The 16,782-nt window shown below is 36.8% G+C and overlaps 3 protein-coding genes across 3 annotated transcripts in view; 1 reads left to right on the forward strand and 2 right to left on the reverse strand.

Annotated features, from left to right (window-relative positions):
• The first annotated feature begins 5,008 nt into the window (after positions 1 to 5,008).
• mei-W68 (meiotic W68) lies at positions 5,009 to 10,343 on the forward strand. Its single transcript, XM_018546989.1, has 5 exons — positions 5,009 to 5,042; positions 8,612 to 8,699; positions 8,848 to 9,338; positions 9,487 to 9,844; positions 10,043 to 10,343. The coding sequence occupies exons 1-5, from the start codon at positions 5,009 to 5,011 to the stop codon at positions 10,341 to 10,343; spliced, it is 1,272 nt and encodes a 423-aa protein (XP_018402491.1).
• Positions 9,917 to 11,323, reverse strand: LOC108779561 (uncharacterized). Its single transcript, XM_018546990.1, has 3 exons — positions 10,796 to 11,323; positions 10,484 to 10,718; positions 9,917 to 10,131 (listed from the first exon to the last, which is right to left on the reverse strand). Exons 1-3 carry the CDS (start codon positions 10,897 to 10,899, stop codon positions 10,090 to 10,092), a joined length of 381 nt encoding a protein of 126 aa, XP_018402492.1. The 5' UTR covers positions 10,900 to 11,323; the 3' UTR covers positions 9,917 to 10,089.
• Positions 11,324 to 13,606: 2,283 nt separating this feature from the next.
• LOC108779581 (dipeptidyl aminopeptidase-like protein 6) overlaps positions 13,607 to 16,782 on the reverse strand; it is a 44,658-nt gene continuing 41,482 nt past the window's right edge. Inside the window, exons 12-13 of the mRNA XM_018547018.1 lie at positions 15,952 to 16,157; positions 13,607 to 15,874 (exon numbers count right to left, since the gene is read on the reverse strand). Coding sequence (XP_018402520.1) covers positions 15,773 to 15,874; positions 15,952 to 16,157 — 308 coding nt within the window. The 3' untranslated portion in view covers positions 13,607 to 15,772. The remainder of the gene's footprint in view (positions 15,875 to 15,951; positions 16,158 to 16,782) is intronic.

The raw sequence follows: 16,782 nt of genomic DNA on the forward strand, positions 1-16,782 counted from the left end.
ATTAATCTATTTTCGGCGCGCAATTTGGGGGGGGGGATATGAGAATTGCGTTTCAAGACCGATGAATGTTCGGCGCGCTGGGGGGATTATGTATATTAGTTAATTATTAATAGGACATTGTTCTTACTTTGGGTAAATATTGCGAAGAATATTACTACGTCGACTCGTCATCAGAGGTCTATCGATATTCGCAAATTCTCGCAAGTGCTGAGATACGCGTATATCTCTTTATATAGAATCTCGATTTAATAACTTACACAGGCGGCTAAGGTAGGCTTCCACTACAATGCCTTACTGATGAGTCCAGTAATGGAAACCGGGACGAAACGCCAAAAATACGTAATATTCTTCGCAATATATTAGGATAAAATTAAATGTTTTAACGAATTTGTTTGCTCGTATACCCTTTCTCTCTTTATTATTAGTTTGAAAAACTTAACGCGAGCCTTCTCACTACATGTTTTAATCTATTTTCAACCAGAATTTCAATCAATCCATTGAGATATTTTTCTCAGTGTGAAATAATTTCTGAAGAGATATGTTGATGGTGTATTTTTGGATCCTTTCTTGGTCGCATCCATTTATGAAAAGCGTGTTCATTTGCGATATAAGCGAAGGATACGTTTACTTGCATCGTTGAGTCTCGTTAAGTATTGATATGCACGGAGGGATGAATCGCACTATGTCGAAGACGGCGGAACGGTCTGAAGAAATCAAATTTACGAGTGATGCGCGAGTAAGCACCAGCTGTTCGTTCGAAATTAAATGCCGACTTAATGTTGCACGGCACAAATATAAGCATTCGCGCTCTTGACATACGCGCGTTCGTGATCTCCTCGTTTTCATAAACGATCGTCTCACGCTGTTTTATGATAATAATCATTTTTCTTCCGTGATAGTCTTCCGTGTACTATCAATAAAATGCTTTTTATAGTATAATCGGAAACTATATATAATGGGTGCTTTCCATTTGATGACACAAATCGATACAAGTCGACACAAGTGTTCCATCTTTGTTACTGTCTGAGTGTTATGAAAGATAGAATGATGTTTGTGTAGACTTGTGTCACTAAATGGAAAGCACCAATATACACACGATACGGGTACGATAAAAGGACCTATGTCGATTTTCATTTGCAGTTGTCTTAAACACGCAGATTATCGTGCACTTTAAATCAATTTCTCCACCTTGGTCTCACGAGCGATGGTAATTGCTTTTCAGTGCTGCGAATTCGATTCGCAGTTGTTATTAAAGAACACGCGTGCACTGGGAGATTACAGGGAGGGAAGCATATAAGAAGAAATAAAAGGTGAGACCAAAATGTGATCGTTCACGCGCTTCGATGACACGAATATGCACGCACACGAGTATGACGGAGATGCGAAAGCCAGCAAGGTCCGCCGACCGACCTTCGATTGATTGTTTATCGACGATTTCTTTAGTGATACGCAAGATTGGTATTCCTCATGAATTTATAAGATGCTGCATTGAGAGAAATTTTACAGTTTCCTTTTACGTCGATAAATTATTTAATTATTAAAAAGGAAAAAATATTTGGTTCGATGAACAAAACGGTTTTTTTTAAATGAAAAGAAAATTTATTAGAAAGAAAGAAATATTTTGTTCGATAAAGAAATGTATGTTCAAACAGGAAATAAAGGTTTTAAACGATCAAGCTGGATCTTTAGGTTAGGATCTGATAATTCAGTGTGTATCGTATTATCAATATTACATATCCAATTTTTTAATTAGTTGAAATTTAATAATATCGATTCTCACAGAGATATCTTAGAAAGATCTTAACAATCTGATACTGATAAGTATCTTAACTTTATTAAATTGCTTGTCAATTTAATGATATTATAATACTCTAGTTCCTTTAGAATTTCATTTTAAGATTGAAAATAAAAATTCAGCACGCAGGTTGCACAGAATTGCTTATAATATATAAATTTACATCAAATTATTTAAACACTAAATTAAGTAATATTAGAATATTGAAAATATAATATTTTTGTTGTTAGAAGACAAAATGATTTTTTAATATTCTCCTTATTTGAGAATGAGGTAGATATATCAGTAATTTGTCGAGAATAAAAATACTTTTTTTGATTGCGTATTCTAAAAATGTCACGACAATGTGACGCATCAATCGCGCGCAATGCAGCTTCGGGACTGCGAAAAACATTCTTTTGTAAAGCTATTCCCAACAGCGTGGGCTTGCGCGTTTAAAAGGATTTTCATTGCGAACCGAAGGGTTCCAGACGAGCCGCTTTTCACGGCTGTGAGTGCGGCAGGTCACGCATCCATTGTGGCGAAAGCTTAATGTCGTTACGTGAAGTCGCGATGTTATACGATCGCATTATGGCGACGCGCCGTTCGACGGGGCGGCCTCGCGACCACAATACGTACGTTGCATCGATATATTCATAGGGAGAGACATTCAACCTCCTCCCCCCGAACCTTCCTGTCGGAGCAAAAGGCGCGTGCTCCTCGTCCAGGTGATGCCAGACTGGTTGCCAGACCGCCGCTGCTCGTCCACCGTCCGTTTTCCTTCATCCTTCTCGTTTATCTCCTCTCGTTTACTCCTTCGCGTACGCCCACGGAAGAGAACATATGTTTACGAACAATGCGATTTCGACAAGGGCGCATTCTCGAAAAGCCAACAAACCTCGGCGATCGCGCCTCCGTGATTCGGCAGCTCATCCAGTTCACCCTCGCTTTCCTGCACTGCAAATCTAAGTGTATGAAGAGTCTTCAATATACGTGTGTTAGTTTTCCGTGTAAAATTGGCGCTATACTTCACGGTTAAATGTATAAATTTATAATTTGTATATGGATTGAGTGTGTGTGTTATTTTTACACAGAAAATCATACATGATCGAAGTTACTTTTTTACACACTTGGATTTTTAGTGTGTTCTGCCGTTTATTTTCATTGAAGTTTGTACTAGTAATTTATAAATATGAAAGTTATATGTATAGACTTATTGTTAAATACATGCATCATTATATTCTTCATATTAAATAAGATTGATAATTTTCAATTCAAATTAAGAAGTCAAATCACATACCATTATACATACAAATCCAAGTGTATAATAAGTGTATAATATGTGATTTAGTTTTTTATTTAAAAATAACATACTACACTCTATACGTTTAAATGAAATTCATTAATTTATGTATGCGGTATGTCTTTTTTTATATGAAAAACTTAATCACACACTTATATGAACGCTTAATTACATACTTGGATTTGCAAAGTATGACAAAGGATCGTCGTCTCATTATCGCGATGCCGTTAAGGACGATCGAGAATTCGGAAGGCTGCCGGCTTATCGGTGAACGTTTCTTATCGAAGTGCCAATGATCCTTGGGGTCGAGCGCGCACGGATGGCTCTTTATCCCTCACCGTTAATCCCCTTTTAAGCCACGATAAAGACCGCCCTTAAAGATCAAGTAATCGCGACCCAATGGCATCCGCGTTGCTCTTAATTATCAGGAATTCTCGGACGTTTTGTTTGAGATATGATCTCTACCAATGGTGCAGTTTATTTTACTATGTTTTTGTTGCAATCTTAATATAGTTACAAATTATACGCCGCATACTGAAAGAAGGAAAGACGGACACTTTCGGCATTGAGTGCATTGCGTAGCGCTTGGTAATTTTCAAGATGAATAATCTTGCGTGCTCGCGGATATCATAACGAGACGAGGAAATACCACCAAGAGTTACAGGTTGAAAGGTTAAGCAACGCAAAGAGCGCAAAGCGCGTTGCAGGCTACGACGGATAATAAAAAGAAGTACAAGTACAATTTCGCGAGACACGCAAAGCTAAGGAGATATGTGCGAGCGAATCGGGCATCATTCATTCTTCGAGAACGCATCTGCTCACTTGGTAATCGCGAAAAATTCTGTCGCGGAAAAAAGCCGGCAGCTGCAAGCCGCCTCATCATGTGGCACACGCCGAACGTTTATTAGCTCATGCACGATACACGATCGCGCACTTTCACGCCTATTTCAATCTATATCTGTACACGTTGTATCGCTGTGTAATCGTTTCTCCTTCGTGCATAATTGTATGCAATTCACCGTCGCACCGGGAGAATGAGTCACCATAAAAATCACAGAAACTATGTTAAGCAAGTTGGAATAACCGAATATCATGGAGGGATAGATTATAGAAAATTAAAAATCAAAATTAATCCATTTCTGTGATTAATTTTCAATTTATACAATTAGTAAATATTGAACTAAATTTCAGTTAAATTTAATACTTTTCCGAGTGTATTTGTTAAACACCATTGTTTAATTACATTAATATATTGAGTAGTAGGAGCTGTGACCTACAGAAATGATAAAGAATAATTCAAATTAGGTATTATTTGACATTATGAATTTAACAGTGTAGTCGCTAAACAGTTTTAATTGTCGAATTTTTTATATTATAACGAAATTAAGTGACGCGCAGCTGATAATACGAGATGAGCAACCTTCAAAGTAATGTGATATTTGCATTTTTTTGCTTTGGCGACTGACTCGTTATGATCGAGACCAGTTCTTCCCTGGTATAACTGACCTACACTTAGCACTTTTGAGAAGATTGCAACAGTTTCTTTCGTCTCATTTGCCCTCAGGTGCATCGTCGATAAGTCATCGAACTCTTTGTGATACATTCTTCCGAGTCGGGATTACATCTCCAACTCGTTCTTTCTTTTCATTCACAGATTCTTCATCTTCATATTCTTTCATTCTTTGATTCATCTCTATGTGTACTTTCCTCTATCTGATTTTCATCTGTCTTTCCTATATTTGTCTTGCTTTTTCCCACCTTCTTCCTGTTCATCATTTTCTCCATCCGTCGAGTCAGTATCCTTGAAACGCCACGTTCGATTCCTTTTCTTCTCGGTATAACCGTGAAAATATTTGACGTGTAATAATGCGTCGCGTCGAGTAGAGGCAAAGATCTTATTTAGTCCTGATCGCTAGCCTGTTATTAAAGAAATGCTGAATTTAAGGGAAGCCAAAGTACTCGTTAGGTAATTATGCGCTGAAGACGTATCAAATTGGTATGTAATACCTTCGCACGAAATCATTTTCTTTATACCGTCGCTTTAAAATTTGCACACCTTTTCGAAATATTTTAATTGATTTGCAGTATCCTGCATCTGAACAAGCATAATTTCGAGACACATCATTTGTGGAGACACATCTTACATCTTGATATCTTTATACAATTAAATTAGGTTTGAAACTAATTGGATCTATTTAAAAAAATACTTTTTTTATCTCACATCCGGTTATTTCAATCAAATACTTGATAGATCGTTTAAATATCATCACGCGTGACGACAGTCGTTTTAATGTTTTAGACTTTCCCAAGCTCACGTTTAAGTCAAGTGCCGCACGTCAAACCCTCCTTATAGTGTGTGAACACGGCGGTCGCTACAATAACGTTGCTCGATCCCTCGAAAACCGCGGCACATTCAAGTAGTCTCGATAAGTGCACTTCAAACGATCAATCGTTCACGCCTATATCAGCGAAACTAGGAAATTTCCTCCATTTTGAAAGTTAAGCTGTTGCTTCAAATTTAGGGCATGTTTGATGAAATGTCAATGAATTGAAATAGTTTATTGCTTCGTTTGCTTTACATACTCATATTTATAAATTAATGTAAATGCGTCAATGTTGAAAGGTGTAGTAATTTTGACTAATAGTCACCCTACTGACTTTTTCTAAGTCGGTACGTTGGGCAACCCTCGTGCTGCTTCACAGCCGCGTTCCCCTGTTTGGACAAATTTGATGCTATCTTTGAAAATCGCCTTGAATGTACCAAGACGCGAATAAAGGAACGACAAGAGATCCGATCTCTCAGTGTCGCCAATTGGAAAAACCTCGACTGTTACGATTTCTTGAATAGAATCAAGCTTCGAACATCGACGATTTGCGGCATTATAAGTATATATTTTTGTGGCATTTAGGTCTTAGTTGATCGTAGAATGCCGGCATATCGGGTTACAAAAATCCCTGACCTCCAGTAGCAAGCTAGTTGATATGCGACAGGTATTTTCCACGTTCGATCGACCGCGGGTATTTAGTTTCGATACGAATTCAAATCGAGGGGAATGTTTGGAACCAAAAAAAAAAGATTATCGTGGTATTGACATTCATAGAATTTCGTAGTCGACTATTCTCCACGACTTCATTTCTATTCTTGTAAATCGATAAACCGGAAGTCACAGAATTCGACAGGTACTTCACGTACGGGTGCTTTTAATCCTCCCATCATAGCATGATAAAATATTTTTGTATCCATCATTCTTGCAGGCAGGCGTCCAGTTTCCTTCGTGTTTGCGCGTGAACATTCACGCCAGAAGGGATTATCACCCTGACGAGGTACATCGAGTGCATTCGCGTGAGATTTCGTGAATATCTATGCGATTCTTCCTCCTTCATCGCGCATCCAACTGACATTTTAAGGACGTGCTGGCGACGCGTGTTGGTTTATATACGGGCTATTTGAGGGCTGGCGAGAGCATTCTTAGGGCTGTTTCTCCACTGTGCTCGTTGCACAATGTAACACTATCCCCCTTTGTAGCAGCGCAGCCTTGGAGTATCTTTAATGCGAAACCGAGTGTGAGTGTGCTTGCCGCCGCCCTGTATTATTTTTTCATGAACAATCCCGTTATGAGCATCTAAGAGGCCAGAACTTTAAGATGGTATTTTACTTTTGTTCCGTACATGAACGACGCTTGTTAGTGCGAATTCACAGATATCCTCTATTCTAAAATTTTATAAGATTATCATAAATGTTCCCAATCTCAGCCAATTAACTTACGTCACGGATCTTATTTTTTCTTATTCTTGTCTCCGAAATATAATATTTTGGCACACATTAGCTGTCACAGTTGCTCGTTAGTATTCATTGTCCTCCATTTGCGAAGGTATTTGAAACCCAGCGCATGTCATGGATTAGGGAAATGTGTGTAGGATAGAACCCTCGATGCTCGTTATTTCCATTTTCGTCACAGTAGTGTTTCGCATGAATCGACCGTAATTTTGAAATATATTTTACTACACATTGTGTATATACTATATATGTATATATATGTATTACTTGAACATTTCTTAAATTTTTATAAATATATTTGTTTCAGAAATATAATCAATTTTCTGAAAGAGAGAGAGAGCCTATGGATTTTGTAACTCGGAAATGGCTAATTTTGGTCACGTTCGCCTTCCGGACGACTTCCTATTAGAATAGTGGTGAATGCGCGCTGAATTTCGTTACAATCGAACGTTTTGCAGTAAGGGGTGTGTGTTTCGCGCTCACAATAAGTCCCTGAAGTGTCTTTAGCGCGTACAGTAGCGCGTCGTTCAATGGTCGGTGCTCACAAATGCGCAGCGGGGTGTCCGGGGCCTCTCTCGAGATTCGCCACTTCGATATGAATGTCGGTGATCGGGAGAAAAATTAATGTCTACTCCGTCACGGTTTCGAGCGAGTCTTCCTGGCCAATACTTTACCTCATACGTCGGGTCTTAATATGTTTATTGCTGTGAGAATGTCGGCCTCGGATAGGTAGTAGATTTTATCTACCAACGCGCCTTTTAACTCGTCTCGTAACATTTAACGACTGAAAAGCGTATCCGGATCTTCTCTCTGCTCGATTCGATTTTCGTCTCTAAATCTAATGACATTCTTTTTTGTGTCACAATTATTTTATGCCGCTCCAGACGTTATATATAGGCGTTTTTACACAAATGCTTAATTAACACAAAATGGGTGGTGTAAAAGTTAATAATTGCTTAGTAATTTATTTATTCTTTATCAATGAAACTAATAAAATTACCAAGTGATTTCTTTGTGAAACGCTTTTATACCATAATATATACATATATGTAATAGTGCAATAATATAAATGAATATATATCTACATTATCGTCATGATTCACAAAAATACGTATCTGTTTTTGATTAATTATATATCTAGTATTATTTAAGTTGATAATATCAATAGTTGATAAAAAATCAGTCATCTATTACTATTTATAAAAAAAAATTTTTAGAAAAATTTTATTATGTTATGTATTATTTTGTTTACTACAAAAGAAAGACTCTTTATGAAAAACTCTTTTGAAATTTTAAATTCGATAGTAAATAGAAATAATAATTGTTTAATAAAAAAATTTATAGAGTCATGGGGTTTAAAAAACGAAAAAATAAATTATATATTTTTTTTTTCTTATATAGTTCTGTCGATAAAAATGGTTTCTGCATACAGTCTACTTTGCACAAGCTAAAGACATCTGTTGGGTTAAAGAAGAACTAAAACTAGGGTTAATAATTTTGAAAGATATTACAACTATTTAATGAATGATAATTATAAATAATTATTATATTAAATCGTAATTTTATAAATAATTATATTTGATTTTATTTTCTCATATTCTCATTTTTCTTGTACTTTTCTGTGGATATAATCTCAATATACAATATAAGTAATGTATTATAAAAAATATAAAACTTAATTTAATTATATATTATTATTTATATATCTCATTTATTTATTTAGATAAAATGCAAAACGCAAATAAAAAATTTTATGGGCAAACAAATGCGTCGGACGCTAATCAATATCTAGGTGTTCGTGAGAAACTTATCGAAATATCGGTAGTCGACAATAAAGAGTTGAGGTAAAACATTTATTAACTGTGCTTGTATATTTTTTATTATTCGAAAATAAATAGATTTAAATGAAAATTTATAATTTCGTAAAGTTATAAATATTATATCGTTGATTATATCGTAATTTATATTTTTTCGCGTATGATGTTTTTATAGGAAGGATTTAATTGCACGCATCGAAGCTGTTACGCTAAAGATAATAGAACAGATATCAAATGGACAGACACCGTGTATATCCTATTTTAGTGGCTCAAATGTTATTTCGAAATCAAGTACACGCGAAGAAAATGTTTATCCAGAATGTTCAGTCGATCCACATTCACAAGTCCGAGAGGAAACGATGTTTTTCAATGATACTTTAACTGATTCTGTCGAAGAAAAGAATACAGATAATAGAGATATTCAGAATTCGGAAAAGACAACCATCGATTTCGCAGTGAAAAGTAGTAGAAACAAGTTTGTTCTAATAACGATGATAATGGCGGAGGTTCATCATTTGTTGTTAACGAACACGACCAAGACCAGAAGAGCATTCTATTACGATTTAAAGAACCAGACAACCAAATATTTGGTACCTAATCAACGATATGTCGATCGTGCGTTGAATGATATCGCTAATTTGTTAAAATGCGCGCCATGGGATTTGCGTGAGTTAGCCAAACACTTTTTAATTATAGGAAGAGATCAATTAATTGCAAATATTGTAATTAAAACTATATACTGATGCAATGCAATAATAAATATGAAGAAAATAAAGAATACAAAACAAAAATCAATGAGTGAAAGTCTTTCCAGGACTACTGGCAACGGCTAAAGGATTGGTAGCAGGAAATATGACCATCACATTAGTCGATAATCAAGTTATTGATTGTACGATACCAGGCGGCGCGCAGATTCCGCAAATTATTTCAAACATAATTTCCGTTCGTGTGAAAGCTGAGTTCGTCCTGGTTATTGAGAAGGACGCGGTCTTCCAAAAGTTGCTCGAGGAAAACTGTTCTCGCTTCCTAAAATGCATTCTAGTGACGGGAAAAGGTTATCCGGATGTAGCTACGAGGATGTTTGTCAAGATGCTATCCGAGAAAATGGAATTGCCGGTTTATATAGTTGTAGACGCGGATCCTTTCGGCGTAGACATTATGTTAATTTATCGGTAATTTCAGCGAAACTGCCGTTATTTTTGTTAGAAAAGAAAATATGAGTTTTCTCTAATTTTATAGCTCTTTATCATAATCTTTCTTGATACAAAAATTGAGTGTATTACATAATTTAGATAATATTACGTGCTAGTTTAATTTTTATTTAAGAAATATTCCGTTTCAATATATTTCTATTACACTGGTTTCCGCAGCTTCGGTTCATCGACCCTTTGTAAAGAAAACAAGAGCTTGGCTTGTCCTAACGCACGTTGGCTCGGAATCCACCCCTCGGAATTGATCCCTATAGGAGCAAAAACAATCCCGCTCAGCGAAGCCGATCTCATAAAATTGAAATCCATCGAAGCCCGGAGTTACGTAAACGAAGCTATATCGAAGCAGCTGAGCATATTGCGGAAGGGCAAGGCAGAAATGGAGGCAGTGTCCTCCTTTTCAAAGAACTTCTTTACCGAGACGTATTTATCTTATAAAATAGATGGTCAGGATTATATTTAAAGTGGAATCTATTTGATGAGAGAGACTTTCGAAAAATTTATGAAAATATTTGGTTGGAATTAATTCTATGAAATTATCGTTATTACGTTTTTCAAAGGAGACAAAAAATTAGTTTATAATGAATAAAATATATGTGTTACTTTAAATGACTTCTCATTTTGACATCGATCCATGTTTCGTTCAACAATTTTTTCGAGAAAGCTATCGTTGCTATCTTCTAACGTAATAAGCTGCGGATTTTTACGAAATGAACCTAAATATATAACACTGCTATCGGATGATCGTCTCGATGGGATAAGAGATTTAATCAAATCTATCATTTCTATCTCACGGAGATTTCTTTTCGAACGAGTTTCATATGGATGTTCGTACAGTCTTGAATATAAAATTATATAAGTATACTTTAAATAACGTCCACAGTAGAGAAGATATTTCAATAAAATTATATTTACCGGGTTTTCGGATAATTAATGGTTCCGTATGCGTTAATATTTTTTTGCTTAAAACTGTTTGAGTAAATTGTGCCTTTTCTTTTTCTCGTTCGACGAGAAATCATAATTTCTCAAGTCTGCTGCAGCGCCTCGATGCTTTAATTATTATGTGCTATTAAAATAAGTCGTCCGTGAAAGATGCAACATTGAGGAAGAATTAAGAATACTTCAGATAATGTAACAGTTTATTGAAAACACTTTATCCACCCGGTGTCCGGGCCGAGCTTCGCTGATATTAAAAAACGCAGAATCTTAATAACATGATTATTTCGTGGATGTTACGTGGAAGGTAACTTGGATGACATCTGCGAAATCGGCGGCATGTTATGAACTCATGAACGAAGTTAACTGCAATTGCTTTCGAAAATTTAATCGAGTTGTGGATCTCAGTTTTTTATTAATCAGTCAATTCTCGTCAAACTGAAAAAGTTTTGAAACTTTTTTGAATAATCCTTAATAAAAAAATTATGATGACCGAAATAAAATAAAGTCACTAATAGACTTTGTTAACATATTATAAATTTTGAAATAATTTTCTGATATTTATTGAACGTGTGCAAATTTTATTTGCATCAGTAAGCTTTTTTGAAATAATATAAAAAGTTATGTCCTCTTCTGATACTATATTAATATAATAAAAGAATAAAAAATTTTGAATTAATCAACTTGCATTCCAGTTTCTGAAGATTTATCTCGCTTACTTTTTTTACCGTCGGTACCATTGATTGGCCGATTTCGTGGATGTTTCGGGTACAGGTCCGTGCGAATATCGCCAAAAATCGAGTAGAAATAACTTTCCGTATCCGTTCCGCGATACTAATTGAAGGCGAGTATCGATCGAGCAGCTCGAACGACATCAGTGGCTCTCGTATATGGAACGCGTATCAAGCATTTCGATGAAATGGATATAAAAAACAATCTTTCAAGACTGCCGGACACGCTTCCGACTGGACACAGATGCGTTTGTAGCCACAAATCGTGAAAAAAAGCGTCACTCATCTTCAAGAAGTCAATGTTCTCTAATCGCTAATTGTCAATGATCGTCAAACGATTAAAGAATTGAAATTTTCTATTCGACTTCAAGTATGGATAGAAAGAGACAAAAAGAGAAATTATTTGAAAAATTTATATTTCTCTTAATAATCATCACAGATTCGTATGGATAAAATGTTGCATTTTCAGTTTTTTGAGAAATCAGAGTGTAAATATAATATATATTAAAAAAAAATCTGGACTGCCAAATTTAATTAACGCGTTCTGTTTGACGATCGTTCTGATCGGTCGATTGACCTATGCGACGAATGTACATATTTAATCCGCATTAATTTATTCATGCGTTCGCACGGCCCAATCCTTATATTGACTTCCGCGTGAGAAAATTATCTGTTTCTTTTAATATATTGCATGTATATGTTTGTGTTTGCGTGTTATGCCCATACGAGTGTATTTTTCATTGCCTTTTATGTTTTTTTTCCTCTTTAGCGGCGATAATACGTTACCAAAAGCTATAGATACCCTTATGCGTTGCTACCAAGGTTTCTTTGTTGCGATTAATTTCATAATTCGCATGCTTGTACATATTGCGTGTCTGCCTTCGTGATATTTTTTTCCGATGCCCTATATGCTTACGTTTAACAATTTGCCTCACTTTCTGCCGTTATTATATTTAATAATTGATTGTGATTTACACACGCACACATTCTCTCGCTCTCATTCATTCTACCATTATTACTCTTTCTCCCCCTCCCCGTCATTTTATTTATGGCTCGCATTTCCGAATCCAATCGATCGAACAATCACTCTTTCTTCCACTTGGGATCGAACAATTCGCTTTTCGATCGCTCACGTTATATTTATTCAGGAATAAATGGAAGCGATATTGTTGACAACGAACATTTTGTTTCACTACAAACGACCATTCATTTATCGCGAAATGGAGGAGTCCGGTTAAACTTAACGCTTGTTGCGCATTGTATGTACATAACGTTGCACATTAATTTTATTGGAAGATTCATTACAGCCGTCTGATTTTTAATGGTTAACATTAAAAGATAGCGAAAGGAGATTGAAAAACCTCTCTAAGAATAAATCCATTCAACGGAGAATTTTTCAAAGCCTCCATAACGCGTTACAACTTTGTACTTTCTACAGTCGACAGCGGGCACATCATCTCGACCTAACGACCCTTCGCGTCTATAATATTTTTATATCTCCTCGCAAAAATCGCTTTCGCGAAGTCTTCTCGATCGCGATAGTTTGGCAATACTTAGACTTCGTCGCGGCGGTTTACAATACGCTCGAACCATAGCGGTCATTCACGAGTATTCATTAAAATTATTTTATGTAATTTTCTCTTCTCTCCGTTTCTATTTATTATCGTTTGATTAGTTGCACTAGCCTTGATTGTCGGCATTTAAGGGCTGCTGGTACATGCAGCATACATATGGCGACGTGCGCCACTTCCTCTGAGCGCGCTTCTTCTCTAATTAACATTTGGACTCGTAAACTATCCGTATTTTCGAACTAGAAATTATATTGACATATAATCTCGAACACTATCTGCGATTTAAAATTTTTATAACGAAATTACTTTACGTTTTTTCTTTTTCAGTTAGAAAGCGTATTTTTGTAATACAATTGAGATAACCGAGATATTTCGTCTTAATTTGTAGCAAAATTCTATATAAATTCTAATATTCTAGATAAAACTAGTAATGATAAAATCAGTGATAAATTAAAAGACTTACTCTATCGAAAGACATATATGTGTATGTATAGAAAATTTCTAAGTTTACAACTTTTAAAAACGCAAATGAATCGTGACGTCAAATTGTAAGGCAATAATTTCCGAAGTTCTCATGCTTCGATTTTTTAAATCTCATAGATTACTAAATCTATGTGGAACGTATCGTAAAAACATCGACGTTGCCGCAGATATTTTCGAGACATTTTACGAGCCCTTTTATTCTTCGACGACGTCGTGTTTATAAGGTTTCCGAGCGTTCGCTTTTATACAATAGTGGAGCAGCGAAGTCAGTCATATGTGACAATAAGCGTACGATGTCTCGCCATATCTTGTCTTTCACTGTTCCACCTGAAAGTACGACAAAAGCAAGCAAGTACTCGGGAGCCGCAACATCGTAAGTCGATCGTGCCTGATCGATGACCGACAGCTAATCCTGACGATTGTAAGTATATCGTCTGTTTAGTCGTTCATCCATTCGGGATCGATCGATGTATTTCTCGAAGAGGTATACAATGAGTCTGATACCTGCATCTTCGACGAGATCCTAGTTCACACGTATACTCCGACAAGCGTATTTTCGTAAATCTCGTCGAAAATCAGTCATTTAAAAAACAAGATATCGCTTTTCTCTATTTATGAATCACTCACGATTCCTGCGCAAGCATCTGCGCGGGACCTCGTCGAAGAAGCTTCACATTTCTTCTGGGTGTATATATATGTACAAATATTCAAAATTCAAACGGGTAGGGGAGAAGGGGGGAGGGGCGGGTCGAGATGGGGATACTAAGGATCTGTGTGAAACAACTTTTTACGCGTGTAACATTACGATACATAGAACTAGGCGCCAAGCTGTACAACACAAAATTCACAATAACCGTCCGGATTCTATATATAACGGTAATATATATATATATATATATATATGTCGATGGCTGTGGACGAACGTCACCGCATAGGCGTAGATACTTTTTCTCCGTTTAAAATCGGGGAGGCACCAGTGACGTAGCTAGAAAAAAAGGAGAACGTGTAAGACGGAAGCTTGCAAACTCTTTCTTCCGAACATACATAACCTCGAGAGACCTTAGAGACCTCCTCTGGGATTCTCGCAGTCCTCAGAGCCGGTCCCCCATGTCGAGACATATATTGAAGTTATTCGAGCACTGTGATTTGATAAATTCCGTTTGAAAAGTGGGGCACAAAGAAAAGTGCAAGTTTGCAGACTCCCAATAAGCTCTGTACGTTGAAGTGTTATACAGTCGTATTAATCTCGCTTTTAGTCATTTACTACGAAATCTCAGACCTTTCCTGTATGAGCGCCCTTGGGACTTGGAACACAGCAAGTTAATGACGAGCTCGCAAACATTCGGCGCCGATTTCACAACGTCGTCGTCCCGATGGCGCTACGCGAACAACGCGGATTTGCAAGCCGTCGATACGACAAGCTCCGCACGTAATAATTCGGTCTACGTTTTTGAACACCCACCTCATTCTCATTGTTCGCTTTTCAAAACTCGCCCGATTTCACGGCACGTACGCGCGTTTGACTCTTAAGTATTATACTTTGCGACGCGCGCGTCGTTGAACAAGCCACTCGCGCTGTTTAATAAGAATTCATATTGCCTGACAAACTATGAAACTATCATATTGAATTTGCGCGGGAAACGCGAGCGATGTCGTTCATTAATGTACAAAATTCCGTTAAACAGACGACGATCCGTCGCTCTTCGTTCCTATCAGATATCTTTTCTGGATTTTTTCATAGTTTGACAATACAAATATCGCTAGAGATACACATCCAAAAAGTAAAGTGAGTGATTTTCCCGTAGTAAAGAGGAATCTTTAGGCAAATGATATATACGTCATAACGATATTGCTCATACAGGTACCATTTTACTTCCGTTTCGTAATTCTCTCTATCAGTCTCCATTTTATCGCATAAACTCGTACATATACGCACGTCAAACGGCGTTTCTTTTCTTTTCTTCCTTTATTCGGATAAACGATTGTTCTCGCTTTTTTCGCATTCCCAGCGGCCTGATTTATATCGCGATTCAGGCTCTAAATGAGAAGATCATCCCGTTTACGAGTGTAATTGCCGTGACCTCGAGGACGAGTCTTCGTATTAACGTCCGTTCTGGATGTATTGGAAATAGACGCACTAGAGACAACAAAGGATTCTTCGGATTGAGGCACTAGGAGGCATCCAGAGCGAGGCACTCGGCGAGGAAGTCCTCCATGGAACGATAAGCGTGTTCGAGCACGCCTCTCAGAGCGTGATCTTCGTTCGCGTAACTCTGTTTCAAAAGGAGGAAACGACAATTAATTCGAGTAGTCTTCAACGCACCTGCGTTGTTTGTTTTCACTCTCTTGCCTGATATCTAAAGATGACTCCCGCTTCGGACAAAGCCTTGGCGAAGGCAACGCCGTGCGTGTAAGGCGCTGTGAGGTCAGCTAGGCCATGAAGAAGATAAAGGCTATGACTGGGCACCAATCTCGCCCGTTGCGTGAGATCAGCCTCCACGTAGCCCTTAAAATTCTCAACTGGGGCACCGAGGACTCGTTCCGTAAACGCAGAATCTATAGTTGTAAAAAAGTGATTTTTAGTAATGTCAACGAGGTATTTCGGATTTTTTCTCAGTATACGTCTCGTCTAATGGGTATGTTAAGTTAGCACCCCAACTATAGTACTCAGGAGTTCTGATTAGAGTTCCCACTTCCTTTTGACGAGACGAAGAGTTCCCTATAGTTAATAACAAGAGTTCCGCTCAATAAACATTTTTTTTACATTTTTTAAAAATGGGGTGCTAACTTTTTATCGAATTTCGAGGTGGAATAGTTCTGAGCGGTTTAATAGCTTCAATTTGCGATTGCCTAGAGTTCCTGATATGTAAAAAAAATGTTCGAATAATAAAAAAAAAATTAAAAATTTTTGAAGAATTATTAATTTTTAAGTACAATAGTTCTGATGATAATCCCTGCTTCTTTTTGACGATACGAAGAGTTCTCTATGATTTTTAATGACATATGCGCTTAATAATCATTTTTTAATAATTTTTATAGAGTTCTTGATACATAAAAAATATTTTTGAAATATAATAAAGTTTAAAAAAAATAGTGGAAACCTTTGAAAATTTTTTTAAGAGTACCGAGTAGTTCTGAGTAGCGTTTCTTATAGTACTCGACGAGTTCTATCGAAAACTGT

Source organism: Cyphomyrmex costatus, unplaced genomic scaffold (assembly GCF_001594065.2).
Source record: "Cyphomyrmex costatus isolate MS0001 unplaced genomic scaffold, Ccosl1.0 scaffold60, whole genome shotgun sequence".
NCBI lineage: Eukaryota > Metazoa > Arthropoda > Insecta > Hymenoptera > Formicidae > Cyphomyrmex > Cyphomyrmex costatus.